The sequence below is a fragment of the Aspergillus foveolatus genome (genome assembly GCF_047715535.1).
Source record: "Aspergillus foveolatus strain CBS 279.81 unplaced genomic scaffold BDW70scaffold_13, whole genome shotgun sequence".
NCBI classification, from domain to species: domain Eukaryota; kingdom Fungi; phylum Ascomycota; class Eurotiomycetes; order Eurotiales; family Aspergillaceae; genus Aspergillus; species Aspergillus foveolatus.
The window spans coordinates 358,690-377,209 of NW_027396077.1; the positions used below are offsets into that span (position 1 = coordinate 358,690).

The following is an 18,520-nucleotide window of genomic DNA, read 5'->3' on the forward strand; positions in this document are numbered from 1 at the left end:
CTGGCTGGCAACGACTTTCAGACTTTTTACCTCACCCGTCAGTTCAATTTCAGTACCTTGACTGAAAGCGTTTGTGTATTTCTGTACTCTGTCTCTCACAATAACAGTCCCCAGATCACCTTCTCTTTCATTCACCGATCTGAGAACAGAAATTAAGCTGCGTTCCGGTTTTGCGATTACAACCACTACGCGTCAGCCTTGTTTAGCTCTGTCCTCACTTTACTTCTAACAGCACAAATATAGTCTACAATGTTGAGATTACCAGCCAGCTCGGCCTACGGGGACCTCGCAAAGGGCTGCAACGGGGAGTATCAATATCAGCGTCTGAGCGCGACGACGGCGATGATAAACCAGGAAGGCAAGGTGGCTGCACCACGAGGACGACGTGCAAATGTTATGCTTTCGTGGGAAAACAAGGTAGACTGTGCTGGGCTGGGGATGGGGAGCCGTGGTTCTACCTGCATGTCTATGTCTGCGGAGTTTTGTCTGGCTGCTGTACTTAGATGTGGTATCAATGGATCGAGGAAATCAGGTACTGAGTGTCTGTTTCAAGGATCAGGAGACTAGCCCTCCGCGTCACATGCAAGGGCTTTGTAGCACACTGTTTTTGTCAAGTAGAATGGCAATGGCATCGAGTGTCTTCCATCATCCTGGAGAGGCCACTACGGGGCTGCGTCTTCTCCAGCCTGAGTGTCAATCGAATTTTTTTTAGCATCGCATTTGCAAGCAACTCACGAGGTAAAGCTAGAAAATTATAGAACATGGGGACCAAAAGGACAAAAAATTCCCAGAAAAACGACCGATACGGGACTCGAACCCGCAATCTTGGCTTCACTACCAAACTTTGGTAGTTTAATAGGAGAGCCACGCCTTACCATTAGGCCAACCGGCCATAGTTGCGAATTGTTTTCTGAAATTAGTCTTATAAGTAATCCTTTTTGTTTGAGCTGAGTTCAGAACCCTGCGAAGCTTTAGCAAGTTTCCATTCTCGTCCATCAGCGAAGCTGCGCCCTAAAAACCACTACTGGTACGCCAGTCCTCATCCTCCAATGACATCATATTCTACTCAGTTACGCGTAACGGTTGGATAAACAAATCGTTACTTAGACCTACATCGGTGACTGATGAGATTAGATCGCATCGCTGGTACGTGATGCTGATTAGGCTCGACGGTAGACAAGTGCATTATTAGATCATGCTAGACGTCTGTATATACACATATACACATTACATATCTCAAGCACCTGAGGTCTTCTCTATCCAACAGGCAGACCGATTTCTACAGCAACGACCTGTGTCCCATGGGGAGATATACACCTTCCGTACTCCATTATGAGCAAGGCAGGTTTCCAGACCTTAGAGGACTAGGACATAGCCCCAACACCCTCTGGTGCACCCCAGGTCGTGATACCTAGGTAGGCAGGTTAATTTAGGTAGACACCTACCACCTCCCCCTCCTCTTCCCCAGAATCGCCCTCTTAACAACTTTTTCAGCCTCAGGCCCGAAATCCGGCTCGCCACCAAGCGAGCCCAGAATATCACCAACATAATTTTTCGCCTTGACGCCCTTTTCAAAGCCACCCTCCCAGTTATCCAGAACACCCTCGATAACTTTAATACCAGCTCGGTAAAGGTTTTCGAACGCAGGAGTCGACGCGCCCTGTTCATCAGCCGTGAACAGATTCTCGAACAGCGACTCGCCCAGATGAGGCCTGTCGAAGTCCGACGCCGTGCGCATGATGATAATCCGGCTGAAGTCGACTAGGCCCGCCAACGCACCGCGGAGCAGAGACTCCAGGGTCGCGTTATCTTCCTGTTGCGTAGTGCAGTAAATCCCTTTGCCGTTCGTAAAGGTCTTGGTGGTGTTCGAGAATGCTTCACCCAGCAACCGGCCGGAGAAGTAGACATCGCTGGTGGAGGTGTCGCACTCGAGAACGAGGGGGTCCTGCGTTGCGGCGTCGTAGATCCCGCTGTCAGACTTGTACAGCTTCCTGTAGGCCTTTGCGGACTCTGAGTCCGCGAGCGTGGCATTCTTTGCAAACGCCGCTGCAATGCTTCTAAGCTGGGCGTTTACCTCGAACACCTCGGTGCCGTAGATGGACGACGGGTACTGGTTCGGTGCAGTGGAGGTCGATCCCTGCGGGAGGTAGCCGGTTGACATGTTGGCGTAGATCTCACGCGCGTCGAACTCATACTGTAGCGCAACTTGCACGGCAAACCTAGCGAAGGTGACAGAAGCCGTGGGACCAACTTCCGGGTTGATACCTGCGATGCCGGCGAGGAGGAAGTAGGTCGATGTCAGGTTGAAGGTGTTAGAGTAGAGCAGGGCGGATACCGTGCTGGCTGCGTTGATCTCGCCTTCGCCTGTAATGAGTTGGCAAACTTCATAGTCGGCAGAGCAGTGGATTGAGGGGAAGAGGGGGGAAAGGCCGGGGAGAGAGATGTTATGCGACAGCAGGTCAAATTCGGGGATGCCGTGCCAGATTTCGGCTTCGGGAGTGAACTGGACGTTGGTTAACAAACAGTAATCAAGTCGATGTAAGAGATAGACATACCATCGAGACGATAAACATCTTAGGAGTGATCTTGGAGTGTTGGCGGACTATATCCGTCGAGGCCCCCGAGCCCGAAGGCATCGAGGTGAAGGTGAACAGCAGCCACGCGAGAAAGGACTTGACCTGCATCTTACGCACAAACAAACTCTACAGAACCCAACGACCGGGCTCACGGTACCAGAGGGAAAGCGTCGTTTAAATATTTTCAATAATTCTGTTTATCCTTTCCCTGGTTATCTTTGTGCCGATCAAGACCCACTAGAACAAGCCTCGAATCCCCACAACCAATCTGCAGTTGGAGCTTAGCTTTCCGAGCTCTCCGTCGCTGCAGATAGCTGATATCGGATAGTAGTTACGCCATTAGAGCCCATATCACGTTGCTCGGCGTGCTCCGTTTTCCGTTTTCCGTCCGGACCGTTTCACTTACAGCCTCTTAGCATGCTTCTTCTTCGCCTCCCTATTCCCAAATGGAAACCCAGCCGTGCGCTTATCAGCACCGGTCCTCCTGCTAATCCGCCCATGGCTGCTGGCAAAGAGGACACACCAAAGTCCTACGGCGGCCACTGTTGCATATCCCACCATAGCAATGAGGAAGACACCCTTTGCATTAAGCACGTAGCGCGTGTATGCGTAGAACGCTGAGGCCGCGTGGAACGCCGATGTTACGAGCAATGTGGGCACTGCGTAGGGTGCCTTCGGGTCGGTCTCGGACTCCGGGTCTTCAGTTGATATTGGGTCCGCGAGGCCGGACGTTAGCGGGATGTTGCCCGTAAGCAGAATTGTGAGTGTTGCGAGTGCGAGGAGACTGAAGCCGAGGCAGCGGGCGAAGTAGACTTCAATTTCTGTCGCCTGTGTTAGTTGGAGGTGGAGGAACTGAAACAGAGAAGGCGTACCAGTAGCAGGGCGGGTTTCGTCAAGTAGCATAGCTGAGATCCCTTGCGGGATAGAGATCAGGGCGGCGCTTTGCAGCCCCAGCCAGGCCGATGTTGAGTAGGTGTATGCGTAGAAAACCTGATTCGTCAGCGGTGTTTTGTACAAGATTAGAGAAAATACACACATCCATAATTGCTAATTGTAAATCTGAGATCGACTATTTGAGATCGTTGCAAAGAAGAGAAAGCTTGGTGGGAGCTGGCATAAATAAGAGTAGTGCGCGAGGAAAGTCAGTATGATGTCACTGTCTGGCGGTCTTGCTACCTAGGTACAGTACGACACAACTCCCCGTGAATTAGTATGATGTAGTAGGCACGTGAGGATGAAGACTGCATGAGAGATTTATTACGCATCTAACTTTGTGCAACAAATTGATATTGTTAATTGATGTTTCATTTCACATAATGTATATAGTGTGACTGCAAACCAACGCCGTAACCCCAAAACAGTGTACCACCAAGAATGCTAGGGGCGATTCTACCCATTGAGATTGCTCTGCTGTAGATATCGCATGAAGCTCGCGTCTTCATTTGAAGGTCCACTTCTTGAGTCTGCCAGTGCACTCTGATACCGCTGACTGAGTCCTTCGTCGTCACCAGCCGGAGGTGGATAATCCTCGTCACTGTCCGAATCGGGATCGTAGGCTCTCCCCATCGCTGCAGCTCGTTCGTCTTCCTCTTCCTCGGCTTCGCTAACTGTCTCAGGCTCCTCCTTAGCCTTGGAGCTGGACAGATTCATATCCTTCATCAGCTTCCCAAGCTCGATTTCTCGTTGGTTCGCCTGCGCTTCCTCGCGCTCTTTCTTCAAACGCTCAAGTTCTGGTTTGTAGTCCCTTTCGAATTCCTTGCGCTTCTCCTCGACCGCCTCGAAAAACTCGTCAATACCCTCACCTGTCATCGCACTCACACCCACGACGTTGAGATGTCGATAAAACTCCTCTAACATAAGGCTCATGCTGTTGAGGAGAGATCCCATGTAACCGCTTCCGCCCATGCCTCCTGCTCCGCCTTCGCCTCCAAATTGGCCCGACTCCTCTTCTTCCCGCAGCGCCTGCTGGAACGCATCGAAGTCGGTCATCCACTCCTTGGCAAACTCCGCATCCTGGACATCTGTCTTATTAAAAACCAAGATCATCGGCAGCTTCGTCTTGTACAAAATACTGCAGGCGTAGAGCATGTTGCTCATGAAGGTGCTGGTTGAGCTCGTGCGGGGCGTATCAATGATGTAGGCGATCACGGTAGGGAACGAGGAGGCCAGTGTCTCAAGCAAGATGCTTCCGGACGCACTCCATACGAAGACCTCGATTTGCCCAGGAGTATCGACCAGGAAGTGTTTGATCGGCTTCGCGGCGGGGTTCTCGGGATTGGGGGCGGCGCGCTTTTCAAGCAAAGCGATGATCTGATCAACCTTGGTGGCATACAGATTGAGTGATGTCAGGATACCTCCATTAGGCCCAAGGTTATACTGTTTCATGACTTCTTTGTAATTGATGGCATCGCGGATATCGATGTTGCTTTCGAAAGGAACGGTGTGAACCGCAGGGTCGAGGTTCAGGACGTAGGGAGGCTGCTTCTTCGAATGAAGGTGCGAGTTGATTCTCTGCATAAAAGTCGTCTTTCCTGAGCCTGATCCATACAGTTAGTTCCGCAAATTCTCCCAATACTCCGTAGGATCCTTTGACTGACCTGCCATGCCGACACAGACAACGGCTACAGGTGAATTCGCCATGGTTAGTCACTCCCACGTTTCTAGACGCTCCCGTAGAAATTATTTGTAGAAGATTCCGCAAGCAAGAACACAGCTCAAGAACAATAGCCTGTGGTCTTGTAAAGAGTACACTTGATGATAAAATGTCGACAAAAAATGAGGGGAAATTGCCAAAGGCGGTGAGCGAGAAGGTCTCGACCGTTTTTCGACGTCATTGCTTGCTTTCTCACTTCAATGTCACAACATTTGAAAAATGACGCTGGAGGACTTCGAAAAATCCCTTGCGGAGGAACGCGAGCGCGAAAGACGACGCGAGAAGAGCGACGGGGACAAGCATCGGCACCGGCATCACGACCGCGAGCGTGACCGAGATCGCGACAGAGACCACCGTCGGGATCGAGACCGCAGCAGGGAGCACCGGCATCGGCAACGCTCCCACCGCCACCATTCGCGTTCCCGAGAAAGAGGATCGGACAGGAACAGTGAATCGCACAGAGATGATGGGCACCGGCATAAACGCTCGCGGCATTCCTCCGACCATGGCGAGGGCCGGGACCACCATAAGCGTAGACACCGGGAAAAAGAGAGTCGGGAGGATGAGCCCGCAACGACAGCAGAAATCACGCAAGAAGAACCTACACGATTGAAAAGAGATGCGTGGATGGAAGCGCCTTCCGCGTTGGACATTGACTATGTCCAGCGGCGCGATAAGACACGACTCGAGCACGAGCCGAAACCACGAATGCTGCAGGCGGACTTTGAGCTTAAAATCCACAACAAGGAACTGAACACCCACTTGCGCGACCTGAGAGATGGCAAGGCACTCGAGGATATTGAGCAGGAGCCGGCTGAACATGAGGTGAATTACACCTTCGGCGACGCGGGTTCAAGCTGGAGAATGACCAAGCTCAAAGGCGTGTATAGAGAGGCGAAGGAAAGTGGTCGGTCCGAGGAGGAGGTTGCCATTGAGCGCTTCGGGGATCTGCGCTCTTTTGATGATGCCCGTGAAGAAGAAGCGGAATTGGAGCGCCGCGAAACGTACGGCGAGGGCTATGTTGGAAAGGAGAAGCCTACGGGTGAACTATTCCGAGAGCGCAAGCAACAAGAAAATGTCCACCGTGATGTGCATGAGCACCTCCGGGATCCTGAGAAGGAGTTCAGCGCTCGTGGACAGGGGCAGGTAATGGAAACAGTACCCCCTGCACAGACAACGCAGCATCTCGATCTCACAGCGCTGAACAAACTAAAGGCGCAAATGATGCGAGCGAAGCTCAGGGGCGCCCCAGATGCTGCTGAGCTTGAGGAGCAATATAATGCCGCTGCGGCTGCCATGGCTAATAGGAAGGAACCGGACGTTATGGTGCTCGGAGTCATGGAGAATAGGATGTTGGCCGGGAAGAGGAACGAAGTTAAAGCCATACAGACGAAACGCGGCTTGGAGCGAGGAAAGGTCGAAGAGAATGAGGACATGACGATTGAGGATATGGTCCAAGAAGAGCGCAGGAGTCGCGGCCAGTTTGGCGGAGAGGGACGACGTCTCGCCGAGAGGATTGCGAAGGACAGCAGGTTCGAAGTATGTCCATCTCATCTTCGAAAGCTTTCGATATACTAATGGTTACAGAATGATCTAGAGTACATGGATGACAATGCTTCCAAACTGGCTCGCCGGGTTCACCGATCCGAGATCGACCTCAGGAACACCACAATCAACGAGCTGCAAAAGATGAACAAGATCCTGGACAACTGCCCACTATGCCATCACGAAGACACAAACACGCCCCCAGTCGCCCCAGTCGTGTCTCTTGCCACACGTGTCTACCTGACACTCCCAACCGAGCCCGAAATCAGCCCCGGCAGCGCCACCATTGTCCCAATCCAGCATCGCACCAACCTCTTAGAATGCGACGACGACGAGTGGGAGGAGATTCGCAACTTCATGAAGAGCCTCACTCGCATGTACCATGACCAAGGCCGCGATGTCATCTTCTACGAAAACGCTGCGGCACCCCACCGGAAGCGCCACGCGTCCATGGAAGCCGTCCCCCTCCCCTACAGCCTTGGAGAAACTTCACCGGCATTTTTCAAAGAGGCAATACTCTCTGCAGATGAGGAGTGGACGCAACACCGCAAGCTCATCGATACGCTCGCCAAGTCCAAGCAGGGTCTCGGCCGAAACGCCTTCCGCCGCTCCCTTGCCAAGGAAATGCCCTACTTCCACGTTTGGTTCCAGCTTGACGGCGGGTTGGGCCATATCGTTGAAGACGCCAATCGGTGGCCGAAGGGCGATCTCTTCGCGCGCGAGGTCATTGGAGGCATGTTAGATGTTGGCCCCGAGGTGATTAAGAAACAGGGACGCTGGACAAGAGGAGGAGACCGGCGAGTTGGCGGGTTCCAGAGCCGGTGGAGGAAGTTTGACTGGACGAGGGTGCTTGTTGAGGGCTGAACTCTGTATTCCAGTAAGAACTGGAAGTAGCCCGTTTCAGCCTGAATACAGGCATCTCTGAAAGAATTTAGTTTGCCGCTTACTGGCGCTACTTATGATACTTGAGATTCCTGTCATTCCTACAGCGATGGACACATGGGTTGTTGCAGTTCGTAGTACTATGCCTCAACAGACGTGATATATCGCCCAACAGCCCTGAGCATGGCTTTCTTGAGCATCCAAGCTTGGTGTGACCTTTCTCATGGGTGCATATGGCTCTTCTCTGCACATCTTTCAGCAGCACCAGCATCTCGCCCATTCTCTTTGAAGGTTTACAGCGGCCATATTCTGCTCCAATCTTCGTAGACTGACTCACACTCTGCAGGCACCACTCTATATCTTCTTTTCTCTTGCATATTTATCTTTTTTTCCGGGGATAGTCCTCCGAGAAGGCTCTTGCATCAGCCCAGAACGCTCCTGAGGTTTAGCCTGCTACTTCCCTACAATGGAAACGCCCAAGGCAGAGCCCAAGGTAGATAACCGCGGCAAGCCCTCACAACACTGCGCAATTCTACTGATAAGGACAAAGAGATCACCAACGAGTACGGCCATAAATCACCGTCTAGCGCAGCTCGGTAGCACTGTGAAGATGCTGGAGAAGAGGCTCGGAGAAAGCCCGAGGTACACCCCCAGGGGTGAAGGGAAGGGTTTGGCCACTGCGCTTCAGTAGTCGCTATGCCGGATGGATGAATGTTTTGCATCGGGACTACAAATCCCCTGACTGCTTTCGCCTGTCGTCTCTAAAACTCCACAGTTATTCCTTCGGAAAGAGATAACGCGAGACGGAGCCTGAGTTGATAAAGGTGGGGCACAACGAGGGGGATCCTTCTCCAACTCCAACTCCTCTCTCTTTTTTCTTCTTTCATCGCATTTCCTTTCTTCTCTAGACAGTCCCTCCTTGTGGCCTTCAATCTGCCGAGAATCTCTTTAGGCTTTATATATCCCCAGCCGCCTCAAGTCAACTTGCTGCGGCCGCAAGTGACCCCGCATTACCCCTCTTCAAGGTACCGTTATAGATCCCAGTCCTGACTCACGCAGCCCTATTGTACCACCTCCTGTCCTAATACCATTATAGGTATACCCAGTACTCTCTACAAGATGTCTTCTAAGCCAAGGGTTCTGCTCCTTGGCAGCATTGTGCAGTATGGATACTCCAACGCGCCCCTCTATCAGCCCCGCCCAGCAACTAACCCTCTCAGCGCCCACTCAACCTGGAACTCGCTCTCCTCCCTCGCAGACCTAGTCACTCCCAAGGCCACGAACCGCGCCGACTTTATTGCCGAATGCAAATCTGGCGCTCTGGAGGGCGTCGTTGTTGCGTACCGCACCTTCGACTCCGTCTCCATCACCGGCCTCTTCGATGAGGAACTCGTCAACGCTCTTCCTTCTTCGCTGGTATATCTAGCGCATTGCGGTGAATTTCTCCCGCTTCCTTTCTTGGAGGCAGATACTGATATAGGAATGCAGGCGCCGGATATGACCAAATCTCCACACAAGCCTGCACAGCGCGCAATCCTCCCTTACGAGTCTCCAACGTCCCGACAGCGGTCGACGACGCAACCGCAGATGTGAACATGTTCTTGATCATCGGCGCACTCCGGAACTTCAACGCAGGCATGCACGCCCTCCGCCAGGGCCACTGGCGTGGCCTCACACCGCCGCGCCTCGGCCACGACCCTGAGGATAAAGTCCTCGGCATCCTAGGCATGGGTGGAATAGGACGCAACCTGAAGCGCAAGGCGGAGGCGTTCGGCATGAAAGTCATCTATCATAACCGCCGCGAACTGAGTGCTGAACTCGCAGGGGGCGCGAAGTATGTTTCTTTTGAGGAGCTGTTGAAACAATCCGACGTGATTAGTTTGAATTTGCCGTTGAATGTGCGTCTCTTATTCCTTCCCTCTCGTCATGTTGACTCTGGACTGGTAAACTGATGGTGTGTGCGTAGAAAAATACCCGCCACATTATCAGCACCGAGCAATTCAACCAAATGAAGGATGGTGTCGTGATCGTTAACACGGCTCGTGGTGCCGTTATGGACGAAGACGCCCTCGTCAAGGCCCTCGACAGCGGGAAGGTCTACTCGGCCGGCTTGGATGTCTTCGAGGACGAACCCAAGATTCACCCTGGTCTTGTGGAGAACCCGAATGTCTTGCTTGTGCCGCACATGGGGACTTGGACTGTTGAGGTATGTACCTCTTATTATTGCCAAAATCCACATGCATTGGTCAGAAGCTAACCTGAATGCAGACGCAAACTGCGATGGAGGAGTGGGCTATTGAGAATGTGAGAATGGCCTTGGAGACGGGCAAGCTGAAGACCCCTGTCCCCGAGCAGGCTGATTTGTAGTTGGAGATTAAAGTGATTTGGTTAAGCGAGATCCACTAAAGAACTATATATGTATCAAGCTGTTTAGATGTATATAGAATTGGCTAAATGAACCGACTCACATTCCCGGCACATCAAAAAATAGGTCGGTTAAAATATGTGGAAGAGAATGAAGCTATCTAAATAACAGCCAAACGCCATTGTGCTGCCTTGCCCAGCTACAGAAATGAAGAAAAAAAAAAAAAACTCCTGGTCCATGAATAGGACATCCCCCTGATAAATCGACCAAATAAACAGGGGAGAACGTCGAGACGGGATATATGAGCGAACTCCACGGCAAAGCATCCCACAAAAAAAGCCAGACAGCAAATGAACATGGTCTAGTAAACGGTCGTAACACAGAAACCTGCCAGCACACCAATTTTCTCATATTACAAGTAAGAAGATTCGTCACAACGGAGAGAACATACGGCAAAGATGCCTTCATTCCCGCGAAACATACCACGAGCGGACGACCATGCCGCACAGGCGCTTTATGACCTGCGTCGTGCCCTTGCCCCCAGCTTCCTGTTCAAGGAATTTCTGAGCGACATATAGCTTGGCCCCGGCGTCTTTCTCGTTCGTGGTAATAGGCTGCGGGAAGCTGTGCGGGAAGTCGGCCCACCGTTGGCCTAGATGGCGCGCAATTGCGACTGAATAGATGACGTCTCGGTTTTCGTACGTATCCAGGAGCGTGCGGCAACGGCCGAGTGTGTCGTCAATTTCTTTCGCGGCGCTAGCCTCGTTGTCATGTAGAGTCAAAAAGTGACCGATCGCACTCCAGAAGTCTAGCTGGCGTTGCATGAGTTGATCGGGTAATGAGGGCGGGTTGGCGGCGGGTTGCCGGGTTGGGAATTGCGCAAGCGGATTTGAGTCCAGGTGGTCACCTGTGATCATGGCTTCAATAACGTCCAGTCGTTTGGAGGTGGCTAAGAGATCATAATCTGGTTGGCTTCCACTTGATACATTCATCACATGGCGACATAATGTCATTGTGCTCCAGACAACCGATGCCTCGAAGCTCTCCAACCGCGCAAGGACGTTAGGATCACTCAGGTTGCCGTTAAATGCTTCGATCAATGCGGAATATTCGGCCATTAGCTGGGCGTTCGCTAGGAGATGGCTCAACGCCTTTTCTGAGAACCATCGAGTCTCAAAGAATCGATCAATGGCGGGAGCATATGTAGCAAGGAACACGGCCTGGATTTCTTCAAGACGGTTAGGTGGAAGGGCGGTGATAGGGTGCGGAGGTGGAGGTGGAATGCCTCGCAAAGCGAGAAGATCGCTAATCTGGACTTGTTTCACTGGTGAAGGTCAGTATAACCCGCAACACCATGGAATCAGACGTACACCTAAAGCTTGTCGTCTCTGAGTGGCCAGTTGTGGTTGTCGCGGGATTCACAGTTGGCTGCAAGCCTCCGTCGGCGATATTCTGAACTCTTGCCATGTCTGAGGAGTTGTTTTGGTTGAGTGACGGGTCAATTGACGAGTTGTACTCGTAGCGATCAGTGGAGGTAGACGGAGATTGCGAGGGGGCGAAGGGCTGAGACGAGGCCGGTACGTAGCCAGGAGGGGCAGCAGGGTACGACGATTGTTGAGGAGAAGGATCCTGCGGGTTAACTACCAGCGACGGCTGCGGATTTGGGGCAGGCTGTATCGCAGAGGGTGTTGGTTGCTTGAAGACTGGGTCGTAGCCTAAACATTCACGCTTGCTCTTAACGCAGTTGCGGCAGACAGGGTGTCCTTCGTCACACTAGCGGGAGTGTTGTCAATGGCGAATTCAAGATGAACCGCAAGTGAAATAAAGCGTAATGAAAAAAGGGAGCCGAATAAGTACGGCAACAAGAAGGGGTATTAAAAGGTGGGCATGGGAAGTCGGGGAGCGTCAACAAGCGACAATAAATGGCGGGGTTTCCGGTGGTGGGCTGGACGCGAGCCGAAGATTTTGGCGACGCAAGCGAAGCAACACAACGCAACCTCCAACCCCGCGCATTTCACATACTCCAATTGTTCTTGCTTTGCATTGCAATTTGTCTATGCAATATGCAATTTCTATAAATTGTTTACGTACCTTGATGCGTCGCTTGCGACATGTCAAACACCCAGTTTTCGTCCGCCGCTTCACTTCTTTCTTGTGCCTGCTCGACAACATTTTGTTCGCGTCGCCCTGCAGCTGATAATGCATCTGACCGCCTGAGTTCATTGACGGATATCCCGCCATGTACTGGCTGACCGAAGACATCGGAGGCATTGGCGATCCAATGGGAGCTTGCGGAATTTGCGCGGGCTGGCCTTGCATAGGAGGATTCGTATGAGGCGGCGAGGCACTATGGTGGTTATTATACATGTCCGGGGGCTGTTGGGACTGCTGATGCGGTTGCTGGTGCTGCTGTTGGGGCAATGGTGCCTGTGCCTGCGGCGTCGGCGTATTCTGTTGCGGTGAATAGTGGTGTTGTGCCGGCTGCTGTTGCTCATAATGTTGATGTTGCTGAGCTGGCGCGTCCGAATGCACTCCGTTCGAAGGTGCGGGGTTTTGAGAAACATGGGTGGAAGAAGACCCATGCTGCTCTGTAGTCTGATCGTGTGTCATCGTCCCATTTTCACTTAAGCCATGCCCAGCCGTCTCCTCGTCGAACCTGTCAAATGAAAAGTGAGTATCGGTGCCGTGTAGATCATCCATAGCGGGCATCGTCGTGTCTAGCGGTGGTAAAGAGGTATCAATAGGCGGTAATGCTGGTATCGTCGAGTCTATTGGCGGCAGCGACATATCTATAGCTGGAAGGGCAGTATCGTCGGTCGGTAAGCTTTTGTCAATCGGCGGAAGGGAAACGTCAATGGCCGAACTTGAAGGCTCATCCATATGCGTCTTGGAAGGCATTGTGGTAGCATCAGCGGCCGGCTCAGAGGCCGGCTCAGCTGCCGACTGCGGCTTTCGCGGAGGCTGAGCCTGCTGTGTTGTATCCGCCATCAAGCTTGCCAATGCTCTTCCAAACTATCCCAAGGCAAGCCGCGGATTTTTTCGACTCAATCGGTATTCAGGGCGCAGGCCACTCAACAACAGAAATGTTCGATAATCGAGACCAGCCCGTGTCCAACGAGGCTTCACGCGATAGTGGCTATGCCGCCTAATCCCTGCACTCTCAGTAAAGCAGTTAGTGGTATGATCTCAGTAGCGAATATGTGCAGTCTATGTTTCTCGAGAAAATCGCGTAAGCCGGCGTGCGAGAAGGCACGGAAATAATCCATGTACGTTGGGATCGGAGAATTGTGCGAGAAGTGAGACGACCGCGGTCAAGTCCATCTGCACATGATTATGGGCGCAACAACCAGAGACCGCCCGACCGTCGAATAAAGAATCCTTATGAGCAGAGCTCATTGACCACCCATAAGCTCGATAAGTCTTCCCTCATATCTGGATTGACTTTGATCGCGACCGCGAGAAGGCCGACATCAGATTTTGTTTGCGCAGAAAACCCTCCCTCCTTCTGCGGTATGATGGAACCGGACGGCGGAAGATCTGACATTTTTGGGTACCCAGAAGGCCACCAAATTGATATGGGACAATGCGTGGACGGGGGAGTGTATCTCGAATCTCAATCTCGAAGTCGGGGAAAGGTCGGGGGAAAAGAGGAAACAGGCCGTTCGAGGCTCTTTTACTCACCTTGTACTGGTCAGATAAGCGAAAAGAAGCGAGCCGAATAACTATTCCACCAGGTTTCAGTATTCGGCATCAAGCAGGCACCGCAACTGGCGAGGGAAGAGGACGGGGGGTGTTGCGACGAAGGATTGTTGCGCGATGAAAAGAGGAGAGAACCTGAAGATTAAAAGATTGGAGCTTGTCCGGGTCCGCCGATGAAGAGATCAACCACCAAATTCCTGCTGTGGCAACATCAACATACATATACTACTCTCTACAGCCGCGACTAGAAATTATCCTATTTGACTTTCACTCGAATCATCCCCATTTTTTTTTTTCTCCATCAGTGTGTTTTGACATAATAAGCTCGTCTATTTTTATTTTTTCATTGCTTTTGGCTTGCGCTTCTTGAATACCACGCCGGTGCCGGCAGCTGATGATTCCTCTTCCTTCACTGCCACTTCATCGCTCGGTTTATCCTCCCTTTGGCCTTGTTCTCCTTCTGCGCTCGTAGCCTCCCCTGTCCCGGACACCTGGGGTTTCTTCACTTCTTTCGTAGACGCCAACAGCGCATCTATATCCTCCTCCTCATCCTTCGCGCCAGGATACCGCCGCGTTGCTGACCCCCATCCCTTACTAACAAACCTCTCAGCCTCCCTCTTAGCTTCTTCTTCCTCCTCGTCTACATCCTGATCGTGTTTCCGCTTCCGGACCCCAAGTGTAGGCACTTTCTTCTCCTTCTCCTCCCCCTCAGGCTCTATTATCTTCTCAGAGACCGTCTGCCAGTCCCCTGCCAGCGCCATATCACTCCGATACTCCTCAGGTATCGCAACTCCCAGCTCTGCAAGTTGCGCCATCTGCTTCTTGCGCTCTTCCACCGAGACCGGCCGCTGGGTTGCGGGTGCCGATGTCGACGAGGACGATTTCTTCCATGACTGGTTATCACCGGTTCTCCCACCACCGCCGCCGGACACAGATTGCCGTAATCGTTCGACCTCATCTTTTGCGCGTTGTGAGTCTCGTTGTTGCCGTTCGTTGTCGCGGTGTATTTCTCGTAGGAAACGCTTTAGGTTGCTTTGATGTTTCGCTGTGGCTTCGTGTTGCGTCCTTTCGAAGGCTGTGTCGCGGATGTAGACCTTGCATTGCTTACACCAGTATTTTGGCTAGTTCGATATTAGAAGCTGTAGACATGGAGGTTGCATAAGAGACTAGCGTGAAGATGAACTTACTGCTGATTTCCAGTATTCTGCCATATTTCGTTACTCTCGATATATATTTAGGCTAAGTATTAAACAACGTAGGAATTAAGCCTCGTTCTGCGAAGAGCAAGGGTTGGTTGATTGCAGAGTTGAGCGTTGAGAGTTGGAAGGGCTCTGAATTTCTGGTGTCGCCGCGGCGTTAGATCCCACTCCGGGCCCAGATGTTTGCCGCTTTAAACTGTATCGCAATATCTAAAGACCTATACATTTACCTAGGTATATGTCTCAATACTTAATGAGCTGAATGAGCTTCAAGCTATGTATAATACTCCAGTGAATTTTCTATACGTCTTTTGCTCCAACATCTAGCTCATGGAGAACAGAACATGCTGGATATATATAGATCGGAGCCTGTCTAGAAGTAAGCTATCATGAATCGTCGTCCCTCACTGGTATAGTTAACCTCTATTTACAATCAAATCATGAACGAGGCGTGACTTCAACCCGAATTTTAGCTTCTAGAAGATCGGGCTGAAACCAAAACCCAATGTCCTTGGTCGTATCTACAAGCTCAACCTCCCGTTTCACGAACTTCGCGTCATCCCCAGGCTTCAGCGTTCCCTCTCCAGAGACATCTTCGTCTTCACTATCCCACTCATCTTCGATATCCATATTCTCCTTGCTTACCGGATCCCTTTCGTCCGTTTCCCATACTAGTCGAAACTCAAATGGGGCGATACCGAACAGACGAGAAACGATTGCTTTGACCTGATACGTGTCATACGACCGAGGAATTTCTTTTACTTTGACGGTCTCGTGACGATTTGATGCCCACTCGGCCTGGGTTAAACGGAATACAATTCGCACTAATCGCGCCGCAACAGAGCGTGGGTTAAGCGCAGCTCCTGACCCAGTGGCTTTGGAGGCTCGTTGGATGAGCGGTTCCCCATGGATTCTGCATAGCTCCCCGTACCGAGGGTGTGCTTTGAGTATATCTGGCTCTGCGGTCTCCGGGAGCGCTGACAGCTCCTTGCCGATCAGGGAAAGGTAATAGAGCTCGCCGTTGTTGCGATCCTTCTCAGATATTGTACTGTAATTGAGCACCTGCAAAGCGGAGAGGCGGGAGAGCGTTAGCATGTAAGCCTCATCCACTGTCATCGGCTTCTCAGGGAGACCGGTGATAGATGACGGTGCCACGGCTTGGTTGTAAAGAGGGTTCCCCGATACACGAAGGCTTCGCAGGCCCGGGAAGACCTCGGGGAGTTGGTTAATAAACAGCCACGAATTGATTTTGTTTCGGGAGAGATCCACAGATCGAAGACTTCTTGAGAATTGAAAGGAGTGGCCCTCAGTTTCAGCTGAGGCTATGGCGTCGATGCAGTTCCCGCGTAGTGACAGATGCTCGAGGTTCTGAAGAGAAGTCAATGCCCTAATTGAAGACAGGGAACCTATTTCGTTGTTGTCGAGAATGAGTGCAGTTATAGTATTGGATATTGGCGTCCGCACCACAGAGATTTGGTTCGCTGAAGCCGAGAGCCAGGTGAGTGACGGAAATTGAGCAGCCACTCTTGATATCTGCGCCAGTCAGCGATGCATCTCAGACCGCTGTGTTTCTACTCACTTGCTCCCATGGAAATAAAGTGTCATCCAGATGAAGCTCTTTGATTCCATAAAACCTCAAGCCCTCCTCAACAGGCTCAAACCGATTCCCGCTAAAGGAAAACTCAGTCAGCCCGCCTGAACGTTCGTTAACACAAGAAGACTCACTTCAACTTCAGAAGACTCAACCGCCTAAGCGGCCCACAGATATCAGAAACATCCCTCCATTTGGTCAACATATTCCAGCTCAAATCAAGCTCCACGATCTTAGGACAAATGCGCTCGATTTCGCCGCGTGCCTCCTCAATCTGTTCTCGACTAGCCTGATGCGCAAGCACACCCGCCACGCGCAGTCCATCAAGGAGCACAATTTTCAGCTCCTCAAGCTCCGCAAGCTGCTTCCGGATCTTGTCGAAGCCCACTTCTTCAGCAATCTTGCTGTTGAATCTGATAGGCTTTTCGAACTCCGCATCTGCACGAGCTTGTCTCTCACGACTCTGCTCAAAATCAGATGCGTACTTCTCGCGGACTGCCCCTAGAAAGCTGCGCGGACTGTCTGCTGGGCGTGAAGGCCGCACAAATGACCCGGCCGTAGGGTGATTTCTTAAGCCTGCTGCAGATTAGAGATGTTTTGATGACACTTCGTGGAGAGTACATGCGCCTGGGCAGCTGGTTAAAGGGTCACAGTACATGTGAAGTATCTCACTCCATTATGCTGGCCTGAGTGCTTTCCCCGCGTCGGATCATCCCATTCAACCCCCAGCCATTCCCCAGACGTTCCGTCGACTTTGCCCACATAGCGGATGGTGCACAAATTACCATCGTAAGATCGTCGTTGATTCACCCAGGGATGAGAGTAGACTGCAACAGGGCTAGTGTTCATCCTGGACTGTAGATCAAACCATCGTCTCAATATCTACCTGTGTGTCTGTTTCAATTGTTGCTGTTGACCTGCTAAGTCCTCCAATCGCAGCCTACTCTAGCCGCTTATGTAATATGTGATCTGAATTTCCGCGAAGCTTCATATCAAGCACTCTAGCTTCACACCACTCCCTACAGCAAGGGGAACCGCCTGTACACATCCAAAATGGATTACCAGGTACGTAAACTTACATTACATTGCTCTGAGCACAGTTATATTTCAGTACATCCGGACTAACGAAATGCAGAACCGCGCAGGTTCCAAGTTCGGCGGCGGCGGCGTCGCCTCGCACTCCGCAACAAACGCAGACCGCCGCGAACGACTCCGCAAACTTGCCCTTGAGACCATCGATCTGGACAAAGACCCTTATTTCTTTAAGAATCACGTGGGCAGCTTCGAATGCCGTCTCTGTCTGACAGTTCACCAAAACGACGGTTCCTACCTCGCACATACCCAAGGCCGAAAGCACCAGACGAATCTCGCGCGCCGAGCCGCCCGGGAACAGCGCGAGGGCAAAAATGCCGATCCCGCGTCTTTACCAGGTGCGATGGGCGTGCAGGTGCGCAAGCAGACAATCAAGATTGGAAGGCCCGGGTACAAGATTACGAAGATTCGGGATCCGCTGACGAGGCAGTTTGGGTTGTTGTTTCAGCTGCAGTATCAGGAGATTACTCCTGGTGTTAAGCCGCGGGTGCGGTTTATGAGCGCGTTTGAGCAGAAGGTGGAGGAGCCGCCAGACAAGAACTTTCAATATTTGGTTATTGCGGCGGAGCCGTATCAGACTTGTGGGTTTAAGTTGCAGGCTAGAGAGATTGATCGGCGGGAAGGGAGGTATTGGACGTGGTTTGATGAGGATAGTAAGGAGTTTTGGGTGCAGATTATGTTCAAAACGGAGCGAGAGGAGCGGTTCAGTGGTGTGCCCGGGCTGGCGCCGATGGGCGCTGCATGAGCTAAACCTCAATAATTTCGTGTTCACTATGGATAGGGAGTTGTGTTTTCTGTTCTCATATCATGTTTCTGGGGACTCCGGTGGGCGTTGTTTGGGTCTTATTGAAGCAAAACTCGGATTGTTTAAATTTTAACTACCAGAAACCAGAAAGAACTTCTTTTAATGCGTGTATG

The 18,520-nt window shown here is 51.7% G+C and overlaps 9 protein-coding genes and 1 non-coding gene across 10 annotated transcripts; 3 read left to right on the forward strand and 7 right to left on the reverse strand.

Annotated features, from left to right (window-relative positions):
- Positions 1 to 796: 796 nt before the first annotated feature.
- BDW70DRAFT_t73 lies at positions 797 to 892 on the reverse strand. Its single transcript has one exon. It is a non-coding gene; the product is annotated as a tRNA-Arg (tRNA).
- A 393-nt stretch (positions 893 to 1,285) lies between these two features.
- BDW70DRAFT_132831 (purine-nucleoside phosphorylase) lies at positions 1,286 to 2,664 on the reverse strand. The gene is made up of 2 exons (XM_073736217.1): positions 2,556 to 2,664; positions 1,286 to 2,503 (listed from the first exon to the last, which is right to left on the reverse strand). The coding sequence occupies exons 1-2, from the start codon at positions 2,634 to 2,636 to the stop codon at positions 1,442 to 1,444; spliced, it is 1,143 nt and encodes a 380-aa protein (XP_073597850.1). The 5' UTR covers positions 2,637 to 2,664; the 3' UTR covers positions 1,286 to 1,441.
- Positions 2,665 to 2,787: 123 nt separating this feature from the next.
- On the reverse strand, positions 2,788 to 3,635 carry BDW70DRAFT_132832 (uncharacterized protein). The gene is made up of 3 exons (XM_073736218.1): positions 3,613 to 3,635; positions 3,449 to 3,566; positions 2,788 to 3,397 (listed from the first exon to the last, which is right to left on the reverse strand). The coding sequence occupies exons 1-3, from the start codon at positions 3,616 to 3,618 to the stop codon at positions 2,979 to 2,981; spliced, it is 543 nt and encodes a 180-aa protein (XP_073597851.1). The 5' UTR covers positions 3,619 to 3,635; the 3' UTR covers positions 2,788 to 2,978.
- Positions 3,636 to 3,965: 330 nt separating this feature from the next.
- On the reverse strand, positions 3,966 to 5,216 carry BDW70DRAFT_158280 (putative ATP binding protein; the record flags this gene model as incomplete). The annotated part of the gene is made up of 2 exons (XM_073740488.1): positions 3,966 to 5,113; positions 5,174 to 5,216. The coding sequence occupies 2 exons, from the start codon at positions 5,214 to 5,216 to the stop codon at positions 3,966 to 3,968; spliced, it is 1,191 nt and encodes a 396-aa protein (XP_073597852.1).
- Positions 5,217 to 5,482: 266 nt separating this feature from the next.
- BDW70DRAFT_132834 (putative cell cycle control protein (Cwf19)) lies at positions 5,483 to 7,894 on the forward strand. The gene is made up of 2 exons (XM_073736219.1): positions 5,483 to 6,768; positions 6,817 to 7,894. The coding sequence occupies exons 1-2, from the start codon at positions 5,857 to 5,859 to the stop codon at positions 7,636 to 7,638; spliced, it is 1,734 nt and encodes a 577-aa protein (XP_073597853.1). The 5' UTR covers positions 5,483 to 5,856; the 3' UTR covers positions 7,639 to 7,894.
- Positions 7,895 to 8,775: 881 nt separating this feature from the next.
- BDW70DRAFT_148895 (D-mandelate dehydrogenase-like dehydrogenase) lies at positions 8,776 to 10,023 on the forward strand (the record flags this gene model as incomplete). Its single annotated transcript, XM_073738931.1, has 5 exons — positions 8,776 to 8,814; positions 8,851 to 9,091; positions 9,145 to 9,554; positions 9,623 to 9,862; positions 9,925 to 10,023. 5 exons carry the CDS (start codon positions 8,776 to 8,778, stop codon positions 10,021 to 10,023), a joined length of 1,029 nt encoding a protein of 342 aa, XP_073597854.1.
- A 462-nt stretch (positions 10,024 to 10,485) lies between these two features.
- BDW70DRAFT_158283 (putative C6 finger domain protein) lies at positions 10,486 to 13,009 on the reverse strand (the record flags this gene model as incomplete). The annotated part of the gene is made up of 3 exons (XM_073740489.1): positions 10,486 to 11,345; positions 11,392 to 11,794; positions 12,113 to 13,009. The coding sequence occupies 3 exons, from the start codon at positions 13,007 to 13,009 to the stop codon at positions 10,486 to 10,488; spliced, it is 2,160 nt and encodes a 719-aa protein (XP_073597855.1).
- Positions 13,010 to 14,055: 1,046 nt separating this feature from the next.
- BDW70DRAFT_166476 (putative formin binding protein) lies at positions 14,056 to 15,031 on the reverse strand (the record flags this gene model as incomplete). Its single annotated transcript, XM_073741994.1, has 2 exons — positions 14,908 to 15,031; positions 14,056 to 14,841 (listed from the first exon to the last, which is right to left on the reverse strand). The coding sequence occupies exons 1-2, from the start codon at positions 14,929 to 14,931 to the stop codon at positions 14,056 to 14,058; spliced, it is 810 nt and encodes a 269-aa protein (XP_073597856.1). The 5' UTR covers positions 14,932 to 15,031.
- Positions 15,032 to 15,143: 112 nt separating this feature from the next.
- Positions 15,144 to 17,378, reverse strand: BDW70DRAFT_132840 (putative tubulin-specific chaperone). Its single transcript, XM_073736220.1, has 5 exons — positions 17,167 to 17,378; positions 16,645 to 17,086; positions 16,499 to 16,589; positions 15,261 to 16,452; positions 15,144 to 15,197 (listed from the first exon to the last, which is right to left on the reverse strand). Exons 1-4 carry the CDS (start codon positions 17,357 to 17,359, stop codon positions 15,358 to 15,360), a joined length of 1,821 nt encoding a protein of 606 aa, XP_073597857.1. The 5' UTR covers positions 17,360 to 17,378; the 3' UTR covers positions 15,144 to 15,197; positions 15,261 to 15,357.
- Positions 17,379 to 17,516: 138 nt separating this feature from the next.
- On the forward strand, positions 17,517 to 18,518 carry BDW70DRAFT_132842 (spliceosome assembly protein PRP11). Its single transcript, XM_073736221.1, has 2 exons — positions 17,517 to 17,575; positions 17,646 to 18,518. The coding sequence occupies exons 1-2, from the start codon at positions 17,564 to 17,566 to the stop codon at positions 18,345 to 18,347; spliced, it is 714 nt and encodes a 237-aa protein (XP_073597858.1). The 5' UTR covers positions 17,517 to 17,563; the 3' UTR covers positions 18,348 to 18,518.
- Positions 18,519 to 18,520: the final 2 nt, after the last annotated feature.

Excerpts from the sequence above, each read along its gene's own strand:
- BDW70DRAFT_132840 (XM_073736220.1), bottom strand. The coding sequence starts at position 17,359 with ATGAACACTAGCCCTGTTGCAGTCTACTCTCATCCCTGGGTGAATCAA. Across the intron at positions 17,087-17,166 it reads TGGAGTGAGATACTTCACAT|GCTTAAGAAATCACCCTACG; the intron begins GTACTGTGACCC and ends AATCTGCAGCAG. Across the intron at positions 16,590-16,644 it reads TTGAGTCTTCTGAAGTTGAA|CGGGAATCGGTTTGAGCCTG; the intron begins GTGAGTCTTCTT and ends GTTTTCCTTTAG.
- BDW70DRAFT_132832 (XM_073736218.1), bottom strand. Across the intron at positions 3,398-3,448 it reads CGAAACCCGCCCTGCTACTG|AAATTGAAGTCTACTTCGCC; the intron begins GTACGCCTTCTC and ends CACAGGCGACAG.
- BDW70DRAFT_132834 (XM_073736219.1), top strand. The coding sequence starts at position 5,857 with ATGGAAGCGCCTTCCGCGTTGGACATTGACTATGTCCAGCGGCGCGAT. Across the intron at positions 6,769-6,816 it reads CGAAGGACAGCAGGTTCGAA|AATGATCTAGAGTACATGGA; the intron begins GTATGTCCATCT and ends TAATGGTTACAG.
- BDW70DRAFT_132831 (XM_073736217.1), bottom strand. The coding sequence starts at position 2,636 with ATGCCTTCGGGCTCGGGGGCCTCGACGGATATAGTCCGCCAACACTCC. Across the intron at positions 2,504-2,555 it reads AGATGTTTATCGTCTCGATG|TTCACTCCCGAAGCCGAAAT; the intron begins GTATGTCTATCT and ends ACCAACGTCCAG.